At 54.0% G+C, this 26,641-nt stretch overlaps 1 protein-coding gene across 5 annotated transcripts; it reads left to right on the forward strand.

Annotated features, from left to right (window-relative positions):
* The first annotated feature begins 5,353 nt into the window (after positions 1-5,353).
* Positions 5,354-26,524, forward strand: KANK3 (KN motif and ankyrin repeat domains 3). 5 transcript variants are annotated; one of them, XM_033200569.1, is made up of 12 exons: positions 5,354-5,397; positions 9,757-9,900; positions 11,344-11,407; positions 12,807-14,084; positions 14,165-14,264; positions 14,469-14,675; positions 14,777-14,861; positions 15,353-15,569; positions 23,713-23,858; positions 23,983-24,183; positions 24,266-24,364; positions 26,183-26,524. In XM_033200569.1, the coding sequence occupies exons 3-12, from the start codon at positions 11,374-11,376 to the stop codon at positions 26,264-26,266; spliced, it is 2,451 nt and encodes an 816-aa protein (XP_033056460.1). In that variant the 5' UTR covers positions 5,354-5,397; positions 9,757-9,900; positions 11,344-11,373; the 3' UTR covers positions 26,267-26,524. The 5 variants fall into 5 exon arrangements, with proteins under 5 accessions (XP_033056460.1, XP_033056462.1, XP_033056461.1 ...); XM_033200570.1 differs by lacking the exon at positions 5,354-5,397 and adding an exon at positions 5,404-5,571; XM_033200568.1 differs by lacking the exon at positions 5,354-5,397 and adding an exon at positions 8,811-8,866.
* The last annotated feature ends 117 nt before the right edge of the window (positions 26,525-26,641 follow it).

The following is a 26,641-nucleotide window of genomic DNA, read 5'->3' on the forward strand; positions in this document are numbered from 1 at the left end:
CACCATGTTGGCCAGGCTGGTCTTGAACTCCTGACCTCAGGTGATCCACCCACCTCAGCCTCCCAAAGTGCTGGGATTACAGGCATGAGCCACCGCCCCTGGCCACTCTCTACGTTTTTAAGCATGTGCAGCAAAAATTCAGCACTTTTTCTGGGCCACTGACTTTGTGTCCAGCCCCACTGCTTGGCCCGGGCACACCTGCCAACTCCACGTTGGAATGGTACACACTGTTTCTACAAAGTGACATCTCTCAGCTACTTCGTGGCTTTTTGTATATACATACCCTTGATGGCCTGGGCAGTTTCGTGAGTGTTCTCAAAGTGGACACGAAGATTTGAACCTCTTGATTTGCATGATTTTGTGGGGTTCTCTGGGTCAAGTGAATAGCGAACCATTTTCCCAGATCACCTCAGGCTGCTTAGGGAAAGAGTATACTTTTTTTAAATTTTAATTTTAATTTTAATGTTTTTTTGAGACAGAGTCTTGCTATGTCGCCCAGGCTGGAGTGCAGTGGCCAGATCTCAGCTCACTGTAAGCTCTGCCTCCCAGGTTTACGCCATTCTCCTTCCTCAGCCTCCCGAGTAGCTGGGACTACAGGCGCCCGCCACCTCGACCGGCTAGTTTTTTGTATTTTTAGTAGAGACGGGGTTTCACCGTGTTAACCGGGATGGTCTCGATCTCCTGACCTCGTGATCCGCCCGTCTCGGCCTCCCAAAGTGCTGGGATTACAGGCTTGAGCCACTGCGCCCGGCCTATACATTTGTTTTACGTGGTTTCTTGAATCTGGCTGTGTGTATGCATCTATGGACACTTTATTTTACAATTTTATATATATATATATATTTTTTTGAGACAGAGTTTCGCTCTTGCTGCCCAGGCTGGAGTGCAATGGCGCAATCTCGGCTCACCACAACCTCTGCCTCCCAGGTTCAAGTGATTCTCCTGCCTCAGCCTCTCGAGTAGCTGGGATTACAGGCATGCACCACCATGCCTGGCTAATTTTGTATTTTTAGTAGAGATGGGGTTTCTCCATATTGGTCAGGCTGGTCTTGAACTCCCGACGTCAGGTGATCTGCCTGCCTTGGCCTCCCAAAGTGCTGGGATTATAGGTGTGAGCTACCGGGCCTGGCCACAATAAAAATATTTTAGAACCGGGTGCAGTGGCTCATGCCTGTAAACTCAGCACTTTGGGAGGCCGAGGCAGGTGGATAATGAAGTCAGGAGATTGAGACCATCCTGGCTAATGCGGTGAAACCCCATCTCTACTGAAAATACAAAAATTAGCCGGATGTGGTGGTGGGTGCCTGTAGTCCCAGCTACTCCGGAGGCTGAGGCAGGAGAATGGCGTGAACCCGGGAGGCGGAACTTGCAGTGAACCGAGATTGTGCCACTGCACTCCAGCCTGGTGACAGAGCGAGACTCTGTCGCAAAAAAAAAAAAAAAAAATTTTTTTTTTGAGACGGAGTCTCGCTCTGTCGCCCAGGCTGGAGTGCAGTGGCCGGATCTCAGCTCACTGCAAGCTCCGCCTCCTGGGTTTACGCCATTCTCCTGCCTCAGCCTCCGGAGTAGCTGGGACTACAGGCGCCCGCCACCTTGCCCGTCTAGCTTTTTGTATTTTTTAGTAGAGACGGGGTTTCACCGTGTTAGCCAGGATGGTCTCAAACTCCTGACCTCGTGATCCGCCCGCCTCAGCCTCCCAAAGTGCTGGGATTACAGGCTTGAGCCACCGCACCCGGCCTGTTTTTTTTTTTTTAAACATTCCAATGGAGGTTCATGCCTGTTATCCCAGTATTTAGGAGGTTGAGGCAGGAGAATCACTTGAACCTAGGAATTTGCTACCAGCCTGGGCAACATAGAGAGACCCTGTCCCTACAAAAAGTGAAAAACCTGCTGGACATGGTAGCACATGCCTGTAGTCCCAGCTACTCGGGAGGCTGAGGTGGGAGGACTGCTTGAGCCTGGGAGTTTAAGGCTGCAGTGAACCGTGGTCTTGCCGCAGCACTCCATCCTGGGCAACAGAGTAAAACTCTGTCTCAAAGGAAAGAAGAAAAAAATTCCAATGGAGTTTCTGTGGAGAAATTCAACAGAATTCCACAGTTTTAACTGAAAGAATCAACCAATTAAAATAGCCCAGGTTTTTTTTTTTTTTTAAGTATCACATATTAAAATACATTTTAAAAATATTACTATATTCTGGCCAGGTGCTGTGGCTCACGCCTGTTATCCCAGCACTTTGTGAGGCCAAGGCAGGTGGATTACTTGAGCCAAGGAGTTGAAGACCAGCCTGGGCAAAGTAGTAAAAGCCCGTCTCTACTAAAAACGAAAAAAAAATTAGCTGGGCGTGGTGGCACACACTTGTAATCCCAGCTACTTGGGAGGCTGAGGCAGGAGGATCACTTTAACCCAGGAGGCGGAGTTTGTAGTGAGCTGAGATATTGTGCCACTGCACTCTAGCCTGGGCAACAGAATAAGACCCTGTCTCAAAAAAGTAAAAAAAGCATTATTTCAGCAAACATTTATTAAGCATCTACTGTGTGCTAGGGTCACTGGATAAAGTGGTTACCAAAACCAGTTTCCTGTTCCCATGGTGCTGACACTTAATTTAGAGACGGAGTCTCACTCTGTCGCCCAGCCTGGAGTGCAGTGGCACAACTGTAACCTCTGCTTCCCAGGTTCAAGTGATTCTCCTGCCTCAGCCACCCAAGGAGCTGGGATTACAGGCGTGTGCCTCCATGTCCGATTAATTTTTTGTATTTTTTTGTTTTTGTAGAGACAGTCTCACTCTGTTGCCCAGGCTGGTCTTGAACTCCTGCAAATGATCCTCCCACCTCAGCCTCAGGAAGTACTAGGATTACAGGCATGAGCCACCCCACCTGGCCTTGGTGTGGATACTTTAGTGAGATAGCAAGCAGATAAACCAATAAATAACCAGCCAGGCATGGTGGCTCACGCCTGTAATCCCAGCACTTTGGAAGGCTGAGGCGGGCAGATCACCTGAGTCAGGAGTTCGAGACCACCTTGGGCAATATGGTGAAACTCTGTCTCTACTAAAGATACAAAAATTAGCTGGGTGTGATCGTGTGCGCCTGTAATCCCAGCAGCTACTCAGAAGACTGAGGCAGGAGAATCGCTTGAACCCTGAGAGGCAGAGGTTGCAGTGAGCCGAGATCGCGCCACTGCACTCCAGCCTGGGACAGAGGGAGACTCTTGTCTCAAAAAAATAAGATTAAATTTAAAAAATGAACCAAATAAATAACTGAGTGTTTTGTTTTTGTCTTTTTGTTTTGTTGTTGTTGTTTTTTTTTTTTTGAGACGGAGTCTCGCTCTGTCGCCCAGGTTGGAGTGCGATGGCCGGATCTCAGCTCACTGCAAGCTCCGCCTCCCGGGTTTACGCCATTCTCCTGCCTCAGCCTCCCGAGTAGCTGGGACTACAGGCGCCCACCACCTCGCCCGGCTAGTTTTTTGTATTTTTAGTAGAGACGAGGTCTCACCGTGTTAGCCAGGATGGTCTCGATCTCCTGACCTCGTGATCCACCAGTCTCGGCCTCCCAAAGTGCTGGGATTACAGGCTTGAGCCACCGCACCCAGCCTTGTTGTTTTTTTTGTTTTGAGAACTAGGTCTTGCTATGTTGCCCAGGCTGGTCTCAATTCCTAGCTCAAGCTATCCTCCCATCTATGACTCCCTAAATACTGGGATTACAGGCGTGAGTCACTGTGCCTGGCAATAACAGAGTCTGCTTTTGTTTTTCAGATAGTAAAAGTAGCTATTAGGTTAATAAAATAGAGTGATGAGAAAAATACTAAGTGGGGAGGGGCTGTGTCAGGCATTTAGCGGGCAGCAACACAAAAGCTGAACCTCAGAAAGTAGTGAAGGCCGGGCACGGTGGCTCACACCTGTAATCCCAACACTTTGGGAGGCTGAGGCAGGCGGATCACTTGAGATCAGGAGTTCCAGGCCAGCATAGCCAACATGGTGAAACCCCATTTCTACTAAAAATACAAAAATTAGCTGGGCGTGGTGGTGTGTGTCTGTAATCCCAGCTACTCGGGAGGCTGAGGCAGGAGAATAGCTTGAACCCGGGAGGCAGAGGTTGCAGTGAGTGCCACTGCACTCCAGCCTGGGACTCCGTCTCAAAAAACAAAACAAAAAACAGTAGGGGAGCCTCAAAAAGCACCTACGTGTACAGGTGCAAGGAAAAGCATTTCAGGCCGGGCGCAGTGGCTCAAGCCTGTAATCCCAGCACTTTGGGAGGCCAAGACGGGCGGATCACGAGGTCAGGAGATCGAGACCATCCTGGCTAATACGGTGAAACCCCGTCTCTGCTAAAAAATACAAAAAACTATTGCCGGGCGCGGTGGCTCAAGCCTGTAATCCCAGCACTTTGGGAGGCCGAGACGGGCGGATCACGAGGTCAGGAGATCGAGACCATCCTGGCTAACACTGTGAAACCCCGTCTCTACTAAAAAATACAAAAAACTAGCTGGGCGAGGTGGTGGGCGCCTGTAGTCCCAGCTACGCGGGTGGCTGAGGCAGGAGAATGGCGTAAACCCGGGAGGCGGAACTTGCAGTGAGCTGAGATCCGGCCACTACACTCCAGCCTGGGCGACAGAGCGAGACTCCGTCTCAAAAAAAAAAAAAAAGGCCGGGCGCGGTGGCTCAAGCCTGTAATCCCAGCACTTTGGGAGGCCGAGACGAGCGGATCACGAGGTCAGGAGATCGAGACCATCCTGGCTAATACGGTGAAACCTCGTCTCTACTAAAAAATACAAAAAACTAGCCGGGCGACGAGGCGGGCGCTTGTAGTCCCAGCTACTCGGGAGGCTGAGGCAGGAGAATGGCGTAAACCCGGTAGGCGGAGCTTGCAGTGAGCTGAGATCCGGCCACTGCACTCCAGCCTGGGCGGCAGAGCAAGACTCCGTCTCAAAAAAAAAAAAAAAGGAAAAACATTTCAGGTAGGTGGAACCGCATGTGCATAGGCCCTGCGATGGGGAAGATCCGGGTCCTGGTACTTCACCCAGGCACTGCAAAATAAATGCCAGTTACAGAAATCCCACTGGGTTACTCTTCTACTCATAGTTCTCCCATGGCTCCCTCGTGCTTGTGGATCAAATCCAAGCTCCTTGGCCGGGCGCTGGGTAGGGACTTGACCTCTGCTGGGGCAGAAATGCCACCAGCCCGCGCTCGGCGACCGTCACTCCAGGCCCCGCCCCCAGTCACGCCCTACATTCCAGGCCCCGCCTGCCTGTCCCACCCCGCCGTCCCATTGGGTGGCTTGGAGGGCCTCAGGTGCTGGTTGGCTGGCATGACCGTCAGTTAGGGCGAGGGCCTTGATAATCAGTCCCCGGACTTCGAGGGGGCGGGCTCGGGTGCGGGCGCGGCTGGGGCTACGGCTTCAGGTAAATCGCCAGCTTGCCGGGACACGGATGGGGGATCCCTGGGGGGTTGGATTCGGGGACGCACCGGGACCCGGCGCTGCGCTGCGTTTCCAGCCCCACTGCGGACTCTGCCCGCTGCGACGGGGCGGGCGCCGTGTCCTCGGGCCGGGACCCCTCCCACATTGGGAGACCCAGGTGGGTAGCGAGCAGAGTGGAGGGCTCTGGAGGCGTGGGCTCGCCCCCGTCTCGCCTTTCGGGAGTTCACTGCGGGGCTTGTTCGCTCCCTAATGCCACAACCGGCTCTGGGACCCTTTCCCGGGACGACTTGGGGACCCCATCAAGCCCCTCGCGCTGGGCTGGGTTTGGGAGCGTGACACGGAAACGGTGTTTTGGGGAGGGACGCACGGCCCCCGGACCCGCAGACAATGGGTAGCGGATGGGACCGCCCGGCGGCGCTTCCTGTAGGAAACTGCTCTGTCTCTGTGCGGCTAGGAAGACCTGGGAGTGGACGGGTGATGATGACTTTAGCAACCCCCTTCCTGCCGTCACCAACCCCCTACCCACCCACCTCAAGAGTCTGAGAGTCCCAGCGAACATCAAGGGCTGCCAGTACTCAGGGCCTCCTGGAAGGCGCCCTCTCCCCAGGACTGGGATCCTCACTGGCCTGCTGTGGCCCCCACCACTCCGGTTTGGTGATCACAGCTCTGCGTCCCAAAATAGTCCCTGGGGCGGGAGAGGGGGCGTATGGCGTCGGCTCTGAGGGCCTAATGAGGGGGTCTCAGGCAGAGAATCCGGATCTAGCCGTGACAGCCAGGGCAGGGAGCGGAGGAGAGGGAAGGCAGCTCCACGCCCCACTCCAGTGAGGCCTCAGCCCCTGAAGCAGCAGAGTTGGTGGGTACCTCCACCCCCAATCAGGGACACCCACAGTGTCTGACACAGGTGTAGGCTGGGAGGGACAAGCTCCCTAAGGCTCCCTGCTCTTGCTGGTAAGGGGAAGGGCTGTTTCTAGAAAGCATTCAAGTCCAACCTTGGTGGTTCATGACTGTTATCCCAGCACTTGGGGAGGTCGAGTAGGACTGATCTCTCGAGGTCAGGAGTTTGAGACCAGACTGACCAACATGATGAAACCCCGTCTCTACTAAAAATTCAAAAATTAGCCGGGTGTGGTGGCAAGTGCCTGTAATCCCAGCTACTCAGGAGGCTAAGGCAGGAGAGTCGCTTGAACCCTGGGCTCGGAGGTTGCAGTGAGCTGAGATCCCACCACTGCACTCCAGCCTGGGTGACAGAAACTCCATCTCAAAAATAAAAATAAAAATAAAAATAAAGCATTCAAGTGTAGTGGCCAAAACAAGGACTCTGGAAGACCTGCCTGGGTTTAAATCTTGCCTCTCCCTGTTTGTGACAGCACACAGAGAGAACACTAAACTGTTCTATGTCTCAGTTTCTCCATCTGTACAATAGGGGAAGGGACAATGGTCACAGGAAATCCAACCTCAGTGGATTTAGCTAGGAGTTTAAAAAAATAAGTCAAGGTTAGGTGCAGTAGCTCACGCCTGTAATCCCAGCACTCTGGGAGGCTGAACTGGGGAGATTGCCTGAGCCCAGGAGTTGGAGGCCAGCCTGGGCAACATAGCAAGACACCTGTATCTACAAAAAATAAAATTAGGCTGGGCATGGCTCACGCCTGGTTTGACACCAGCTTGGCCAACATGGTGAAACCCTGTCTCTACTAAAAGTACAAAAATTAGCCAGGCATGGTGGTGCACACCTGTAGTCCCAGCTACTTGGGAGGCTGAGGCAGGAGAATCACCTGAACCTGGGAGGTGGAGGTTGCAGTGAGCCAAGATCGCACCACTGCACTCCAGCCTGGGCAACAGAGCATGACTCCATCTAAAACAAACAAACAAAAAATTTAAAATATTAGCCTGAATTAGCCAGATGTAGAGGTCCATTCCTGTAGTCTCAGCTATTTGGGAGGCTGAGGCGGGAGGATCACTTGAGCTCAGGGGTTCAAGGCCACGGTGAGCTATGATGGAGCCACTGACTCCAGCCTGGGTGACACAGCGAGTGAGACCTTGCCTCTTAAAAAAAAAAGTAAGTATCCATAAATTCCTTAGACTAGAGGCTGGCCCATAGTAAATGTCAAAAGTGTTGTTATTATTTGATATTCTGGAGGAATCCATTCCTTTCTTAGCCCAGCCTCTGGATCCAACTGCTTCAGCTAGTTTAGGTTTTAGGAATGACCCACAGCTGTCTTCTGAGATCCCAGGGCCTGGGATTTGGGTGTGACCAGGTCACCGGAGGAGGACGCTGACCCCATTGCGTCATACAGCCAGCTGTGTGAGAAGCAGACCCAGAACCCCCAACCCTTGATCTGGACCCAGAACCCACAACCCAGTTCTCCCCTGGCAATTTCCTGAAAACAAGTGATGAACGGCACTGGCTGTCCTCTGTGATGACCCGCTGGCCTGTTGACCCACCCCTTGCAGCCGGTGTGAAGGGACGGGAAACAGCTGCTTGGGGACTGGAAAAGGCCCCCTGCCTGGCCTTGGAGTGGGAAGGAAGAGGTCAGGGACCTCAGCCAGACAGAAGTGGGAGGTGGGGTTAGGGTTTCCCCAGCAGCGGAGTAGGGTAATGAGTCAGGAGGGCTGGTGGGTGCTCAATGCTTGGTAGTATCAGGCACACAGGTAGTCACCAGGGATTCGAGAAGCCAGAAAGGGTGGTTGGGAGTGTTACCATGTGGTTAGCCCAGATGGGCAGTGGCCCAGGGAGAGAATGAACTGGGTCTGGCAGATGCCTGACAGTGGAGGACTGGACAGGTAAGGGGCAGTGAGAAGCTGTGGCAGGGACCTGCTGGCAAGGGGTCCACAGAAGATGGGCAGAGCCCAATCTGAGGGTACTTCCCACAGGCAACTGATTTAATTGTTCTGTGCCTCAGTTTCTCCATCTGTAAAATATGAATAATAATACTACTTTGCAGTATGCAAAGTGTTGTATGGGGGCTGTATATATATATATATATATATATTTTTTTTTTTTTTTGAGACGGAGTCTGGCTCTGTCCCCTAGGCTGGAGAGCAATTGCACGATCTCAGCTCACTGCAACCTCTGCCTCCCGGGTTCAAGCGATTCTCCTGCCTCAGCCTCCTGAGTAGCTGGGATTACACGCATGCACCATTGTGTCCAGCTATGGGGATTACATGTAATCAGGCAGGACACACCATAGGCACTTTCCCTTCCCTGAAGGTTTTCCATATGGGCTTTCCAAAGCCCATCTTTCCCACTCTGTGCTCCTGTGCTTTACTTTTCTTTTTCTTTTTTTTCTTTTCTTTTCTTTTTTTTTTTGAGACAAGGTCTTGTTCTGTCACCCAGGCTGGAATGCAGTGGCATGATCATAGCTCACTGCAGCCTGCATCTCCTGGACTCAAGAGATACTCCTGCCTCAGCTTCTTGAGTAGCTGGGACTACAGGTGCATGCCAACACATCCAGGTAATTTGTGTGTTTTTTGTAGAGATGGGGTTTTGCCATTTCTTTTATTTATTTATTTATTTATTTATTTATTTTGAGACAGAGCTTCGCTCTGTTGCCCAGGCTGGAGTGCAATGACTCGATCTTGGCTCACCACAACCTCCGCCTCCCAGGTTCAAGCGATTCTTCTGCCTCAGCCTCCCAGGTAGCTGGGATTACAGGCATCCACCACCACGCCCAGCTAATTTTGTATTTTTGGTAGAGATGAGCCTTCTCTATGTTGGCCAGGCTGCTCTTGAACTCCTGACCTTACGTGATCCATCCACCTCGGCCTCCCAAAGTGCTGGGATTACAGGTGTGAGCCACTGTGCCAGTGGTTTCGCTATTAAAAAAAAAAAAAAAAAAAAAAAAAGTAGAGATAGCGGCCAGACACGGCAGCTCATGCCTGTAATCCCAACACTTTGGGAGGCCGAGGTGGGGAGTTCGAGACCAGCCTGACCAACATGATGAAACCCTGTATCTACTAAAAATACAAAAAATTAGCCAGGTGTAGTAGCAGCGGCTGTAATCCCAGCTACTTGGGAGGCTGAGGCAGAAGAATCATTGAACCTGGGAGGTGGAGGTTGTGGTGAGCCAAGATCGAGCCATTGCACTCCAGCCTGGGCAACAAGAGGGAAATTCTGTCTCAAAAAAAAAAAAAAAAAAAAAGAAAAAAAAAAAAAAGGGATAGGATCTCACTATGTTGCCGAGGTGGGTCTTGACTCCTAGGCTCAAGCAATCCTTCTGCTTTGGCTTCCCAGAGTGCTGATATTTCACCTTGTGCATTTTGAACCCAAGTTCTGGATTCAATGTTTGTCCTTGTTAAATATCACATTATTATATGTGGCCCAATCTTCCTCACTCTCTTACAGCCTCCATCATGTCATCTAAACAGTCACATTCCCAGACAGCCTCATGAACAATCACAGCTCTGACAACCCAGGTGTTTGTGTTTGCATTACAAACTTACGAGCCAAGGATCAAGCCTGTGACACTCCACTAGCGACATTCCAGGGAGACAAGTATCCGCTGATTTGGATCTTTGGTGCATCCAGCCCGCAATTCCCCATCATTCCCGCAAGAGTTTCACAACTGACCTTGGTAAAACTTTGGATGCACAATTACATTTTTTTTTTTTTTTTTGAGACAGTATCTTGCTCTGTTGCCAGGCTGGAGTACAGCGGTGTGATCTCAGCTCACCGCAACCTCCGCCTCCTGGGTTCAAGCAATTCTCCTGCCTCAGCCTCCTGAGCAGCTGGGACTTCAGATGCATGCCACCACACCTAGCTAACTTCTGTATCTTTAGTAGAGACGGGGTTTCACCATGTTGGCCAGGCTGGTCTTGAACTCCTGACTTCAGGTGATCCGCCCCTCTCAGCCTCCCAAAGCGCTGGGATTACAGGCATAAGCCAGGGTGCCTGGTTCCTGATGAGTTTTTAATGATCCTGTGAAGGGCTTCCAACTCTGGTCTTCCTTTCCTAAAGGCTCATACTCCGCTACATAGAGCATCCATTTCTAATTTTCCCCAGAGATTATCAGAAAACCCAGCAGGTCTGGAATGCCTCCCCGACTCCCACCTACCCTTGTTTTCTTGGTCATCTTCTTCTTTTCGCTTGATGTCTTTCCTGCTTCCTCCTGCCCAGCAGGCTGACGTCTGACACCTGGGGATCATTCATTCCATCCAAAGTTTCAAGGTCAGCTAGGCATGGTGGCTCATGCCTGTAATCCCAGCACTTTGGGAGGCCGAGGCAGGCGGATAGCTTGAGGTCAGGAGTTCGAGACCAGCCTGGCCAACATGGTGAAACCTAATCTTTACTAAAAATACAAAAATTAGCCAGGCGTGGTGGTGGGCGCCTGTAATCCTAACCACTCAGGAGGCTGAGGCAGGAGAATCACTTGAACCCAGGAGGTGGAGGCTGCAGTGAGCCAAGATTGCAGCATTGCACTCCAGCCTGGGTGACAGAGCGAGACTCTGTCTCAAAAAAAAAAAAAAAAAAGTTGGCCGGGCGCAGTGGCTCAAGCCTGTAATCCCAGCACTTTGGGAGGCCGAGACGGGTGGATCATGAGGTCAGGAGATCGAGACCATCCTGGCTAACCCGGTGAAACCCCGTCTCTACTGAAAAAATACAAAAAACTAGCCGGGCGAGGTGGCGGGCGCCTGTGGTCCCAGCTACTTGGGAGGCTGAGGCAGGAGAATGGCAGGAACCCGGGAGGCAGAGCTTGCAGTGAGCTGAGATCCGGCCACTGCACTCCAGCCTGGGCGACAGAGTGAGACTCCGTCTCAAAAAAAAAAAAAAAAGTTTCAAGGTCTCTTGAGGGAAGAGGAAAGAGAGGGCATGTGTGGAGGGAGGTTGGTGGGTGGAGGAGAGCTCTTGGGTCCTGTTTACTTAGACTCAAAGGCAGGCCCCAGAGGCTCCAGCCAGAGGGACAGCACCCAGCCCCACCCTCACCCCTTTTGCAGGGTGCCTCTGACAGCTGCTGCAGGAAACATGGCCAAGTTTGCCCTGAATCAGAACCTGCCTGGTGAGTGTGCAAAAAGAGATATGTGTGTGCACGCGTGCACAGAGAAAAACGCTTGATGCCTGTGTGTGTGGACACAGCCCTACAGTGGCCAGAGGGTCCTCTCCAATGTCATGAGCCTGCTTTAAACCACCTATGGTATCAATCACGGCCGGGTGCGGTGGCTCATGCCTGTAATCCCAGCACTTTGGGAGGCCTTGGTGGGGGGGGGGATCACTTGAGATCAGGAGTTTGAGACCAGCCTGGGCAACATGGTGAAACCCTGTCTCTACTAAAAATACAAAAATTAGCCAGGCATGGTGGCGCACGCCTGTAGTCCCAGCTACTCAGGAGGCTGAGGCAGGAGAATTCCTTGAACCTGGGAGGCAGAGGTTGCAATGATCTGAGATGGCACTACAGCACGCCAGTCTAGGCAACAGAGCGAGACTCCATCTCAAACAAAGAAAAAATCAAAACAAAAAAACTCCCACCTATAGCATTAATCACAAGTGGACTACAACCCCCCTCCCCAGGTAGCCCTCAAACCAGGAAAGTGTGACCCCTGTGCCTCCATTCCTCTTCCCTCTGCCTTCCTTTACTCTGCTCGGGACACCCTGGTCTCCACCTGGCTGTGACTCCAGCTGACCCTCCTTCCTCCTACCCCAGGGTATTTCCATGGGCTGTTTTCTTCTAGAAACCTTTTCCCAGCTGCTTCCTCCTCATCCTGCAGGGCTTCCCCCAGGCCAACCTTTTTTTTTTTTTTTTTTTTGAGACAGGGTCTCACTCTGTCACCCAGTTTGGAGTGCAGTGGTGCGATCTCGGCTCACTGCAACCTCTGCCTCCCCAGCTCAAGTGATCCTCCCATCTCAGCCTCCTGAGTAGCTGAGACTACAGACGCTCACTATTATGCACAGCTATTTCTTTCTTTCTTTCTTTCTTTTTTTGGAGATGAGGTCTCACTTTGTTGCCCAGGTTTGTCTCGAACTCCTAAAGCTCTAACGATCCACCCGCCTTGGCCTCTCAAAATGTTGAGATTACAGGCGCAAACCACCACGCCGGGCCAGGGCTCCCCTCCACAGGAAAGTCCCCTCCACAGGAAAGCTTCCCTGGCAACCAGAGGCTAGGTAGCGCCTCCTCCGTTTATTCCGTTATTATTATCATTGCCGTAGGTATCGTTTGGAAGGATGCTTATCTGCTTTCTACAGGAGAACAGGGATGTTTGTCTAGCTCACTGCTGTGTCTCCAGGGCCTAGAAACGTGCTTAGCACACAGTAGGCGCTCATTAAACGTGCGACTGAGTGAAAACTTGGGTACAGATAGGTGTGAAGCGTGGGCATGGGTGGGGGACACGCTCGGTTTGTTTAGTATTTCCCGGGTCTCCCTGTTCTGATGCCCCCTCCCCGTGTCCCCGTCGTGCCTCCAGACCTGGGCGGCCCCCGCCTGTGCCCGGTCCCCGCCACCGGGGGCGCCCGCAGCCCGAGCTCGCCCTACTTGGTGGAGACGCCCTACGGCTTCCACCTGGACCTGGACTTCCTCAAGTATATAGAGGAGCTGGAGCGTGGCCCCGCCGCTCGCCGCGTCCCTGGACCCCTGCCCGCGCGTCGTCCCCGCGCGCCCCGGCCCAGCCTCGCGGGCGCACGTAGCCCAGGCGCCTGGACATCCAGCGAGTCCCTGGCCAGTGACGACGGTGCAGCACCGGGCGTACTCTCCCCGGGCGCGCCCTCGGAGCCCCTGATGTCGCCGCGCGCGCCCGTGCGCAACCCGCGCGTCGAGCACACGCTTCGGGAGACCAGCCGGCGGCTGGAGCTGGCGCAGGCACACGAGCGCGCGCCCAGTCCCGGTCGCGGGGTCCCTCCTAGCCCACGAGTGTCCGGCCGCAGCAGCCCCGCCCCTAACCTTGCCCCTGCCTCGCCCGGCCCTGCCCAGCTGCAGCTGGTGCGCGAGCAGATGGCCGCGGCGCTGAGGCGCCTGCGCGAGCTCGAGGACCAGGCGCGAGCGCTGCCCGAGCTGCAGGAGCAGGTGCGCGCGCTGCGCGCTGAGAAGGCGCGGCTGCTGGCCGGGCGCGCGCAGTCTGAGCCAGACTGGGAGGCCGAGACGCGCCCGGACAAGCTCGCCCAGCTGCGGCGGCTCACCGAGCGTCTGGCCACCTCCGAGCGCGGCGTCCGTGCCAGGGCCAGCCCCCGGGCTGACGGCCCAGACGGCCTGGCTGCAGGGCGCAGCGAGGGCGCGCTCCAGGTCCTCGACGGGGCGGTCGGGAGTCTCGATGGGACGCCCCAGACCCGGGAGGTGGCCGTCGAGGCGGTGCGCGAGACCCAAGAAACGGGTGCCCAGGCCGTGCCGGAGACCCGGGAGGCCGGCGTGGAGGCTGCCCCCGAGACCGTTGAGGCGGATGCGTGGGTGACCGAGGCGCTGCTGGGGCTGCCCGCGGCCGCCGAGCGTGAGCTGGAGCTGCTGCGAGCCAGCCTGGAGCACCAGCGCGGGGTGAGTGAACTTCTGCGGGGCCGGCTGCAGGAGCTGGAGGAGGCCCGCGAGGCTGCAGAGGAAGCAGAGGCGGGGGCCCAGCTGCGCGAGGCCACCACCCAGACCCTGTGGAGCTGTGCCGAAAAGGCCGCGCAGACCGAGCCCCCGGCGGAGGTGCCCTCCCTGATTCAGGAGAGCTCGCCCGGATCCACGGACAGAGACAGGGCCATGGCGCCTGCGGGTGAGTCCTGACCCCGTCGCTGGGCCCTGGCTTGCTGGGCGCCGGACTTGAACTCAGTGCCCTCATCTCATCCCCGCCAGGCATCCTCAAATCCATCATGAAGAAGAGAGACGGCACCGCTGGTGCCCAACCCAGCTCCGGACCCAAGAACCTGCAGTTTGTTGGGGTCCTCAACGGAGAGTGAGCGCCTTTCCCCTCCTGTGGCATCTTCTGCCGGGACATAGACTGGGGTTGGAACCCCAGCTCTGCCCCTCTGCTGGCAGCGTGGTCTGGGAAATCCTCAGTTTCCCCATCTATAAAATGGGAACAGCCACACCCACGTCGCAGGTCTCCAGAACGAGCCCACAGGGTAGGTTTAGCAGACGCCTCCCACCCTGCCCCCAGGTACGAGAGCTCCTCCAGCGAGGACGCCAGCGACAGCGATGGCGACAGCGACAACGGTGGCGCCGAGCCCCCGGGTAGCTCCTCGGGCTCCGGGGATGACAGCGGCGGGGAATCCGACTCGGGCACCCCTGGCCCTCCCAGCAGCGGGGACATCCGGGACCCTGAGCCCGAGGCGGAGGCAGAGCCTCAGCCGGTGGCACAGGGGAGGTGAGCGGCGCTCGCTAGGAGTTTGGAGAGGAGGCAGCTGCTCCCCTCCTGGTCGGCGCTGCCCCCGATCCATCCTGAGCCTTTCCTGGCGTTCTCTGCAGGTGTGAGTTGAGCCCGCGTCTAAGGGAGGCGTGCGCAGCGCTGCAGCGGCAGCTGAGCCGGCCCCGCGGAGTAGCCCGCGACGGCGTGAGTGCCCCGGGAGCCCAGCACCAGGGAGTGGCGCGGGCGCCTCCAAGGACCTCTGACACCCACTTAGGGGAGCGCACCGGGTTCCATCCCTTCCCGCCAGGCACCTCGCCTTACTCTGAGTTCTCCGAAGGGATCTCCTTCCCAGGACAGCGCCGATCTTTCCTTAGTTTCCCCAAAGAGGCCCGGTCCCGGCCCCACTCCCGGACTCCCCAGGGGCAAGCGCTCGTTGCCTTTCCCCAATCAGGTTCTCCCGCAAATTCTTCCCTAGAAGGAAAGGACCCCTCCCCGTATATTTGCCCTCCGATAGGGGTGTGGCCCCGACGTTCCATCTGGGTCCGCATGGCTCCCTACTGGGACGAGGAGTGACCTTCCTTCCCTGCCTGGAAAAGCCAAAGGGGTCTCTTCCCAGTACCCCCCGCCCCCCAGCTCCCCCACCGCGGCGCCGCCGTGGACCATCGCTGATGTCATCTTCACCCCTATCCCGGCAGGGCGCAGTGCGCCTAGTGGCCCAGGAGTGGTTTCGAGTGTCCAGCCAGCGGCGCTCTCAGGCGGAGCCCGTGGCCAGGATGCTGGAAGGGGTGAGGCACCTGGGACCCGAGCTGCTGGCGCACGTGGTGAACCTGACGGATGGCAACGGAAACACGGCCCTCCACTACAGTGTGTCCCACGGGAACCTGGCCATTGCAAGCCTGCTCCTGAATACGGGTCAGAGCCAAGGGAGGGTGGGTGGGACACCAGGAAATAGGGGAGGAGAGGGCAGGGGGCTGACCTAGGCTCAAAGACTCTGGAGATGAAAGCAGAGAATGGCTGTCCAGCACAGGGCACCACTCCTCCTCCAGTTATGTTATGTTATGTTATGTTATGTTATGTTATGTTATGTTATTTTTGAGACGGAGTCTCACACTGTCGCCAGGCTGGAGCGCAGTGGCACGATCTCGGCCCATTGCAACCTCTGCCTCCCAGGTACAAGCGATTCTCCTGCCTCAGCCTCCCGAGTAGCTGGGACTACAGACGTGCGCCACCACAACCAGCTAATTTTTGTGTTTTTAGTGGAGAAGGGGTTTCACCATGTCGACCAGGATGGTCTTGATCTGCTGACCTCGTGATCTGCCTGCCTCAGCCTCCCAAAGTGCTGGGATTACAGGTGTGAGTCACGGCACCCAGTCAACCTCCTCAGATTTTAAACCTCTTCGTGTCTGGGTTCTAAAAGGCCTTATGCCCTCTGGGCCAGGCATGGTGGCTCATGCCTGTAACCCCAGCACTTTGGGAGGCTGAGGTGGGCAGATCACTTGAGGTCAGGAGTTCGAGACCAACCTGGCCAACGTGGCAAAATCCCTTCTCTACTAAAAATACAAAAATTAGTTGGGTGTGGTGGCACATGCCTATAATTCCAGCTACTCAGGAGGTTGAGGCACGAGAATCACTTGAACCTGGGAGGCAGAGGTTGCAGTGAGCTGACATCGTGCTACTGCACTCCAGCCTGGGCGACAGAGTGAGACTCAGTCTCAAAAACAAAAACAAAACAAAACAAAAAAAACTTGCTGGTCGTGGTGGTGGGAACCTGTAATCCCAGTTATTAGGGAGGCTGAGGTGCGAGGATCACTTGAACCCAGGAGGCGGAGGTTGCAGTAACCCAAGAGTGAGCACCACTGCACTTCAGCCTGGGCCACAAAGCAAGACTCCATCTCAAAAAAAAAAAAAAAAAAGGAGGCCTTTTGGCCCCACCATACCTGTAGTTCTGCCCTGAGGCTCCTCCCACTTTGCAGCTGGAGGGAATAAACAGCTCTGGGCTTAGGTAAACCTCAGTTTAGGGTTTACCTTGCTTGTGAAATGGGGTTGGCAAGGCCTCCCTCCCTGGGTAGCTATGATAATACAGGTGGTAGGAGATCAGTAAATGGCCACCACGTGCTCTGTCCCTGAATCTCCAGCCGGAGCACTCACCGAGTTCCTGAGCCCCAATGTCCAGCCTGGACGGGAGGAACTCACCAGGCGGGGCTCTGACTCCCTCCTGGGATGCGGCACTGTGCCCCACCCGCCTCCAGCTGCTTGCCCCGATAAACTGGGCACAAAGGGTCTGGTGGGCGGTAAACAAACTGCTGTCCACCAGGAGCCCCCTCCCTCCAGGTGCCCTCCTGCAGGTTCAGAAACCTCTGAGTCAGCCTTTGGGCACCTCTGGCACTAACTGCAGGCTGAGGCGGGTCCCACTGCCTGCCCCGAACCCCCTAAACACACAGATCCCTCCCATCCCTGCAGGTGTTTATGACCTAGGAAAGGATACAGCTGCTCTGGAAGCTGGGGCATTGTAGGCGACAGGGGACAGTGAATGAATCTAAATGAATTTATTGGGCATCTCATGCCTTAAAGGGGACTGGGGCTGCAGCAGGGGAGTTGGCATCGTTGGTCACCACAAGAGGCCCCAGGCTCCTTGGTCCCCTTATCTCCTGCATTCAAATCCCTAATTGTTTTGTCGTTGTTGTTTATTTTTTTGTTTTTGAGATGGAGTCTCGCTCTGTTGCCCAGGCTGGAGTGCAGTGGCGCGATCTCTCTGCTCACTGCAACCTCCGCCTTCTGGTTTCAAGCGATTCTCCTCCCTCAGCCTCCCGAGCAGCTGGGACTACAGGCACCCGCCGCCATGCCCAGCTAATTTTTGTACTTTTAGTAGAGACAGGGTTTCAACATGTTGGCCAGGCTGGTCTCAAATTCCTGACCTCAACTGATCCGCCTGCCTCGGCCTCCCAAAGTGCTGGGATTACAAGCGTTAGTCACTGTGCCCGGCCTTGTTTGTTTATTTGAACAGAGTCTCGTTCTGTCACCCAGGCTGGAGTGCAGAGGTGCAATCTCAGCTCACTGCAAACTTCACCTCCCAGGTTCAAGTGATTCTTGTGTCTCAGCCTCTTGAGTAGCTGGGATTACTGGCACGCATACCACACCCGGCTTTTTTTTTTTTTTTTTTTGAGACGGAGTTTCGCTCTTGTTGCCCAGGCTACAATGCAATGGCACAATCCTGGCTCACTGCAACCTCTGCCTCCCAGATTCAAGCTATTCTCCTGCCTCAGACTCCCGAGTAGCTGGGATTATAGGCATGCACCACCACACCTGGCTAATTTTGTATTTTTAGTAGAGACAGGGTTTCTCCATGTTGGTTAGTCTGGTCTCGAACTCCTGACCTCAGGTAATCCGCCTGCCTCGGCCTCCCAAAGTGCTGGGATTACAGGTGTGAGCTACCACACCCGGCCAATTTTTATATTTTTGGTAGAGACGGGTTTCACTATGTTGGCCAGGCTGGTCTTGAACTCCTGACCTCAAGTGATCCTCCTGCCTAGGCCTCCCAATGTGCTGGTATTACAGGTGTGAGCCAGTGTGCCCAGCCTCTAATTCCCATTTGGCTCCACCTCTCCAGATCCTCTCCTGGTTCTCACCCATCTCCCCTCTGCCTATACTTGCTTGCTGTCATATACACCAATGCCCCTGCATTCAGGAGCTGTTTCCTCTTTCATCCCCTGGAATCCAGGGCCTGGAGGTACCTCGGTGTGCCCTTTGCTCTTGCTCTCCACTTCCAGACCTTTCCCCCTCTTCCTTCTCAAACCCTACCTTGGAGCATCTTGTCACTGACTAGGCCCCTCCCCACTCTGCCTCTCCGGCTTCTACCTCTGACCTCAAGTAGCTCCTTGTTTCTTGAACTTTAGCTCCTGGCCAGTTCTCCCTGTCTTCCTCCAGCCTAATCCTTGCTGCAAAGCAGGTCCACTGTGCACTGGTTACCCCTTCAGCCCATTGCACCTTGGAATGTGCTTTTCCTACCTGCCCGAGTCTGGTAAGGTAGAATACTCATTCATATAAAAAGTTACACGAAGCAGGTTCCTTATTTACAGATAGGCAGCAAGGGACTGCAGAAGCCTAAGACTGACAGTGAGCCCATCCCCCAAGGCTCAGGAAGGCTGCCCAAGATGGATGGAATCTGGTCTGCAGGTGCCCCACTTGCACTGCAGGTGAGGGACCCTGGAAAGCGGCCCACTCTAGGTTTTATACCCTGGGGAACAGGAATTGCTGGGCTAACGCATTAAAGGACAACCTGTTTCTAGATGGGGACAGGAACAGAGACTAGGCTGTTCCAGCCAGTTCCTCCTTATCTCAAGATTGCATTTCCAGAGCATTGAGACGGAGTTTCGCTCTTGTTGCCCAGGCTACAGTGCAATGGCACAATTTCGGCTCAGTGCAACCTCTGCCTCCCAGATTCTCCTGCCTCAGCCTCCTGAATAGCTGGGATTATAGGCATGTACCATCACACCCGGCTAATTTTGTATTTTTAGTAGAGACAGAGTTTCTCCATGTTGGTCAGGCTCCACGTAGGTTAAAGCATTCTCTAGTCTTTTTTTTTTTTTTTTTTTTGAGGCCGAGTCTCGCTCTGTTGCCAGGCTGGAGTGCAGTGGCGTGATCTCGGCTCACTGCATCCTCTGCCTCCCGGGTTCAAGTGATTCTCCTGCCTCAGCCTCCCGAGTAGCTGGGACTATAGGCGCTCGCCACCACACCTGGCTATTTGTATTTTTAGTAGAGATGGGGTTTTACCATGTTGGCCAGAATGGTCTCGATCTCTTGACCTCATGATCTGCCTGCCTCGGCCTCCCAAAGTGCTGGGATTACAGAAGTAAGCCACCATGCCTGGCCTATAGTTATTATTGAGAACTACAAATGAGAAAGTGGGGAGAACAGTGGTACGCTTGTCAATTTTTTTTTTTCCTTTTTTGAGATGGAGTCTTGCTCTGTTGCCCAGGCTAGAGTGCATTGGTGTGATCTCAGCTCACTGCAACCTCTGCCTCATGGGTTCAAGTGATTCTCCTGCCTCAGCCTCCCAAGTAGCTGGGATTACTGGCAAGTGCCATCATTCCCGGCTAATTTTTGTATTTTCAGTAGAGACAGGGTTTCACCATGTTGGCCAGGCTGGTCTTGAAGTCCTGACCTCAGGTGATCTGTCCGCCTCAGCCTCCCAAAGTGCTGGGATTACAGGAGTGAGCAACCCCACCCAGCCGACGCTTGTCAATTTCAGTATCCTCCCCCATGATCCCTCCAGCCTCCTGACTGCTCTCCTTCCTTGACCTTGACTCTGCCCCACATCAGCTTTATAGGTATAACATCAGCCCCAGACCTTGATGTCACTAATAGTTGTGCCCCTTACAGAATCGCAGTTCCCAGCTCCCCAATTCCCGACCCTCACCTCCCAGCTTCTCAGGTGACAGGCTCCCATTCCCAACTCCAGTCATCCTTCGACCTTACAGAGACAGTTACCCCCTGTGCCTTCTCCGTTTCCCAGCCCCCACTCCTTTGTCTCTTTGCCTCTGTCATCCTCCTTCAGCCTGCCGTGAACTCTTCTCCATACCCTTCTCTCACCCGACCCTACCTGCCTGCCTGATAGACCCACAGCAAACCGTCCGGTGTGTGTTGAATAAATGCCTGCTCCCCCAGAACTTTCAGGAACGTGTAGTTTTGAGTGTGTGTGTGTGGTGGGGGTGGTGAGCCAAGAGTGTAGAGAGAGGATTATCAAGTAAAAACATAAAATGATTTCAAATGGCAGTAAGGGCCATAGCAGAAGACAACCAGAGGATGAAGTCAACAAAGAGGGTGATTCTTTTTAAATTTTTTTTGTAGGTATGGGGTTTCACCATGTTGCTCAGGCTGGTCTCCAACTCCCGGGCCCAAGTGATCCTCCCACCGCAGTCTCCCAAGTAGCGGGGATTACAGGCGTTGTCCACCACACCTGGCTAATTTTTGTATTTTTAGTAGAGATGAGGTCTCGCTCTGTTGCCCAGGTTGTTCTTGAACTCCAGAGCTCACGTGATCCTCCTGCCTCGGCCTCCAATGTTCTGAAATTACAGGCGTAAGCCACTGTGCCTGGCCAGGCTGATTGTTTAGTTAAGCAAGGCCAAGGGTAGCTGCAAGAGAAAAGGGAGAGGGAGCAGGAAGATGGGTGGGTCCCTTGGCTAGCCTGCAGGGACCGCACTCTGGTTATTTCTGTGTGCTCCCCCCCTTACCACCTGACGCCTTTCACTGGTGTCTTAGTGGAAGGCATGGACACCCACACAGCATGCCACCCCAACAGGGAACGTCCTCCAACCCCTTTTTACAGACAGCTTTGTTCCCAGACTGGGGTGCAGTAGCGTGATGCAGCCTCAACCTCCCAGACTTAAGCGATCCTTCCACCTCAGCCTCCTGAGTATTTGGGACCACAGGCACCAACCACCACACCCAGCTAATTTTTTTTTTTTTTGCAGGGGATGAAGTCTCGCTCTGTCACCAGGCTGGAGTGCAGTGGTGTGATATCGGCTCACTGCAACCTCCGCCTCCCATGTTCAAGTGATCCTCCTGCCTCAGCCTCTCGAGTAGCTGGGACTATAGGCGCACACCACCACGCCCGGCTAATTTTTTGTATTTTTAGTAGAGACGGTGTTTCACCATGTTGACTCTTGATCTCTTGACCTCGTGATCTGCCCGCCTCAGCCTTCCAAAGTGTTGGGATTACAGGCATGAGCCACCTTGTCCAGCCAAATTTTTTAAGAGATGGGGGTCTTACTATGTTGCTCAGGCTGGCCTCAGACTCCTGGCCTCAAGCGATCTTCCTGCCTTGGCTTCCTTAACCATTGGGTGTACAGTCCTGAGTCACCATGCCTGGCCGCCATTTTTGCCGTCATTTGACTTAACTCTTTATTCCCCAGTCCCTCATCTCAGCTCTCCTTCCTCACTAGGGTATCCATCTCATGACTCTGACCCTGCTCCTTTCCCCAGGCTCCTCACTATATGCCCCTCCTGCCCATTCATTTCCTTAAACTACTTCAATTCTCAGAGCCTTCAGAATGGCAGGAGACAGGGATTAAAACAGCCACTCCAGGAAATGTCATCCAAACAGGCACTGGGAGGAACAGGGGCCAGGATGGTAACAGAACTGATCCCAGAGGAAACTGAGCTCACATTTGTGTTTCATTCAGGACAGGCAGCATTGATCAGGCTGTTTTGCTTCCTAGGGCTGCCATCACAGTATCACTGTGACCTGCTTCAAACAACAAGTGGCCAGAAGTCTGAAATCAAGGTGTTGGCAGGTTTTTTGTTGTTGTTGTTTTTTGAGACAGGGTGTCACTCTGTCGCCCAGGCTGGAGTGCAGTGGTGTGATCTTGTCTCACTGCAGCCTCTCCTGCAGTGATTCTCCTGCCTCAGCCTCCCGAGTAGCTGGGATTACAGGTGCCCACCACAACTGCCCCGACAACCAAATTCATTTTAAATTGTTGCTCCTGGCCAGGCGCGGTGGCTCATGCCTGTAATCCCAGCATTTTGGGAGGCTGAGGCAAGTGAACCAGGAGGTCAGGAGTTCAAGACCACATTGACCAACATGGTGAAACCCTGTCTCTACTAAAAATACAAAAATTGGGATGGGCAGATCACGAGGTCAGGAGATCGAGACCATCCTGGCTAACACAGTGAAACCCCGTCTCTACTAAAAAATACAAAAAACTAGCCGGGCGAGGTGGCGGGCGCCTGTAGTCCCAGCTACTCGGGAGGCTGAGGCAGAAGAATGGCGTAAACCCAGGAGGTGGAGCTTGCAGTGAGCCGAGATCCGGTCACTGCACTCCAGCCTGGGCGACAGAGCGAGACTCTGTCTCAAAAAATTAATAATAATAAATAAAAAAATACAAAAATTAGCTGGGCGTGGTGGCGTGTGCCTACTCAGGAGGCCAAGGCAGAAGAACCGCTTGAACCTGGGAGGCAGAGGTTGCAGTGAGCTGAGATTGTGCCACTGCACTCCAGTCTGGGCGACAGAGCCACACTCCGTCTCTAAATAAATAAATAGTTGCTCCTGGTTGCTGTGTGGAACCTGAAGTTGATTCAGGGTCAAGGGTGGAGACTGGCACTGTTCTTTTTTTTTTTTTTTTTTTGAGATGGAGTCTCGCTCTGTCACTCAAGCTGGAGTGCACTGGCCAGATCTCAGCTCACTGCAAGCTCTGCCTCCCAGGTTCACGCCATTCTCCTGCCTCAGCTTCCCAAGTGGCTGGGACTACAGGCGCCCGCCACCTCGCCCGGCTAGTTTTTTGTATTTAGTAGAGATGGGGTGTCACCGTGTTAGCCAGGATGGTCTGGATCTCCTGACCTTGTGATCCGCCCGTCTGGGCCTCCCAAAGTGCTGGGATTACAGGCTTGAGCCACCGCACCCGGCCGGCACTGTTCTTTAGGGGAGCAACGATGGTGGCTTGGTGGGCGGTGGCCATGAAAATAAACATATCCTTTCATGATTCAGTCAACAAATGTTTAACTGAGCATGTACTATGTACCAGGTATCGTTCTAAGTACTGAGGGATACAGCTGCAAACAAAACCAAGTCCCTGCCTGATTTGAAATAGGGAGATCTGGGCCAGTGGCTCATGCCTGTAATTCCAGCACTTTGGGAGGCCACGGTGGGTGCATGACTTGAGGTCAGGAGTTCGAGACCAGCCTGGCCAACATGGTGAAACCCTATCTTTACTAAAAAATACAAAAATTAGCCAAGCATGGTGGCACATGCTGTAGTTCCAGCTACTCGGGAGGCGGAGGTTGCGGTGAGCTGAGATCATGCCGCTGCACTCCAGCCCGGGTGACAGAACGAGACTTACGTATCCAAAAAAAAAAAAAAAGATGAAACAGGAAGGTCCTTCACTGAATAGATATTTGAGCAACACCCTAATGAGGGAGGAACCACGTGGCTATTGTGGGGAGAACGTTGAAGAGACCACCCCGTATGCAGGTGCCGTGCCCAAGGCTTGCAGGTAGCTGAGTGGATCAAGTCGGGCCGCGGCGTTGGCATCTCCGTGGACAGCCCCCTTTTCTCTCCCAGGGGTCTGCGAGGTCAACCGCCAGAACCGAGCCGGCTACTCAGCCCTCATGCTGGCTGCACTTACCTCTGTGGGGCGGGAGGAGGAGGACATGGCCGTGGTCCAGAGACTCTTCTGCATGGGCGACGTCAATGCCAAGGCCAGTCAGGTACGTGGACACCCCCACTTTGGCTTTCAGCCAGGAGTCACTTCCACTTTGGGAATCAACCTGTCTGTGATCTCCCTTCCCTGAGCCCACCCCAGCCTGTCCCCTCTTCTTCCCCACTCCCCAGACGGGGCAGACAGCTCTCATGCTGGCCATCAGCCACGGCCGACAGGACATGGTGGCAGCCCTGCTGGCGTGTGGGGCTGATGTGAATGCGCAGGATGCGGACGGGGCCACGGCGTTGATGTGCGCCAGTGAGTATGGGCGCCTGGACACCGTGCGGCTGCTGCTCGCCCAGCCAGGCTGCGACCCTGCCATCCTGGACAATGTAAGACCCCACAATAGGGCTGGCATCTTGGGGGGTGCCCATGGCTTGGCTCAGGGATCTGACTGTCCCTAACGTTCAACAGGAGGGCACCAGTGCCCTGGCCATCGCCTTGGAGGCTGAGCAGGATGAGGTGGCCGCTCTGCTACATGCCCACCTGAGCTCCGGCCAGCCCGAAACCCAGGTGAGCACAGCTCTGGAGAAACAAACCTTCCCAGCTGCAAATTCAGTTTGCAGAGGATAGTAAATATGCCCCAGGCCTCCCTTTCTGCTCCCCAAAGGTGGCACCAGGGGTGCAGAACCAGTGTCTAGATTCTCCTATGTGGCTTTTTTTTTTTGGAGACGGGGTCTCACTCTGTAACCCGGGTTGGGGTGTAGTGGCGTGATCAGAGCTCACTGCAGCCTCAAACTCCTGAGCTCAAGGGATCCTTCTGCTTCAGCATCCTCAAGTGCTGGGATTACACGTGTGAAACCAGAGCGCCTGGCAGGGGCTGGGATTTGATGTGAAAGCAGCAAAACCCCAGTGAGGCTGACACTACCGCAGGTCATGAGACTGAGGCCTCAAAAGGGGAAGCAAGTTAAAGTCACAGAGACCTAGCGAAGGCCTCTCATGCATGTCTGGACTCTTGCTACCTACTGCCAGGGAGACTGTTATCAAAGGAAAAAGGGCCAGGTGCAGTGGCTCAGGCCTGTAATCCCAGCACTCTGGGAGGCGGGTGGATCATGAGGTTAGGAGATCCAGACCATCCTGGCTAAGACGGTGAGATCCCATCTCCACTAAAAATACAAAAATTAGCTGGGCATGGTGGTGCGTGCCTGTAATCCCAGCTACTTGGGAGGCTGAGGCAGGAAAATCACTTGAACCCAGGAGGTGGAGGTTGCAGTGAGCCGAGACTGCGCCACTGCACTCTAGCCTGGCAACAGAGCGAGACTGTCTCAAAAAAAAAAACAAAAAACAAACAAACAAAACAAAACAAAAAGAAAAAAAGGAAAAAGGAGCCCTTTGGCATCAGGCAGGGTGGGGAAGGGGGTCTAGAGCTTCAGAAGTGGAGATGGGGTGAGTTTGCAAAACACATTGGCCCCCAACACCGCTATACTCTGATGGCAAGTGCCAGGATGTTTCAGCACTTTCATAATCAAAAGTATCAGCCCACTCATCCTGTACAGGTTGACCCCAATTTACCATGGCTCCACTTAGAATTTTTTATTTAGTTATTTTTCAGACGGAGTCTTGCTCTGTCACCCAGGATGGAGTGCAGTGGCACAATCGCAGTTCACTGCAACCTCCACCTCCCAGGTTCAAGTGGTTCTCGTGCCTCAGCCTCCTGAGTAGCTGGGATTACAGGCATGTGCCACCATGCCCAGCTCATTTTTGTATTTTTTTTTTGAGACAGAGTTGCTTTGTTGCCCAGGCAGGAGTGCAATGGCACGATCTCAGCTCACTGCAACCTCCACCTCCCAGGTTCCAGAAATTCTCCTGCCTCCCAAGTAGCTGGGATTACAGGTGTGAGCCATTACGCCTGGTACCACTTACAATTTTTTGACTCCATGATGGTGTGAAAGCGATGTGTACTCAGCAGAGACCACACTTTGGCAGAGTATTCAATAAATTACATGAGACATTCGACACTTCATTAAAACAGGCTTTGTGTTAAACGTGTTTCCCCAACTATAGGCTAAGGCGTTCTGAACAGGCTAAAGGTGGACCATGCTAAACTGTGGTGTTTGGTAGATCAGGTTTATTAAACACATTTCAACTTGCAATACTTTCAACCTATGATGTACTCACCGGGATGTAACCCATTGTAAATTGAGGAACACCTACACTTGCCCCACTGGAAGAGATGTGGGAGGAAGGTCAAGTGCTTCTTCCGGGTCAGAAGGGGCAGAGGTAGGATACAAACCAGGCAGCCTGGCTCCACTAGGTGAGGCTGGTGCTGAATCCCACGTTTCCTGCCTTAAGGAGATTGCAGCAGGCCCCCCTCTTTTCCCCTCTCTCCAGAGCGAGTCACCCCTTGGCTCCCAGACAGCCACACCTGGTGAAGGAGAATGCAGCGACAATGGAGAGAACCCCCAGGTTCAGTGAGCTGCCCCGTCTGGCTCACTACACCTAGCTGTGGGGAGATCTCCTCCTCAGTCACCTGAGACTTTGGCGCACAGAATGGTCCAGGGTCCTCTGCTCAGAGGCTAACACTGGCCGAAGAGAAAGGCAATCTCAGTTGGAGTGACTGTGGCAGGAAGGGGCTCAGCCTGGCCCCACCAAAGTGAGGTGGGGACCAAGGAGTGATATAGCTCTGTTTCACCCACTCTCTGAAACTTCTTTGCTAATAAAACATTCCTACTACGCTTGTGTTTTGTTCGGGGTAGAGGGTGCACATATACAAACACGACCCCCCCCCCCCCCCGCCCCCCGCCTCAGAAAAGAAAAGCTTCGTTTGGCAAGACCCCACGGCCAGGATGT

Source organism: Trachypithecus francoisi, unplaced genomic scaffold (assembly GCF_009764315.1).
Source record: "Trachypithecus francoisi isolate TF-2019V2 unplaced genomic scaffold, Tfra_2.0 Lachesis_group5, whole genome shotgun sequence".
Taxonomy (NCBI): domain Eukaryota; kingdom Metazoa; phylum Chordata; class Mammalia; order Primates; family Cercopithecidae; genus Trachypithecus; species Trachypithecus francoisi.

What these genes read in the sequence shown, in the direction of transcription:
- KANK3 (XM_033200569.1), top strand. Translation starts at nt 11,374, where the DNA reads ATGGCCAAGTTTGCCCTGAATCAGAACCTGCCTG. An exon ending in GTTGGGGTCCTCAACGGAGA is followed by an intron (nt 14,265 to 14,468) that starts GTGAGCGCCTTT and finishes CCCTGCCCCCAG; the next exon opens with GTACGAGAGCTCCTCCAGCG. An exon ending in TCAATGCCAAGGCCAGTCAG is followed by an intron (nt 23,859 to 23,982) that starts GTACGTGGACAC and finishes CCCACTCCCCAG; the next exon opens with ACGGGGCAGACAGCTCTCAT.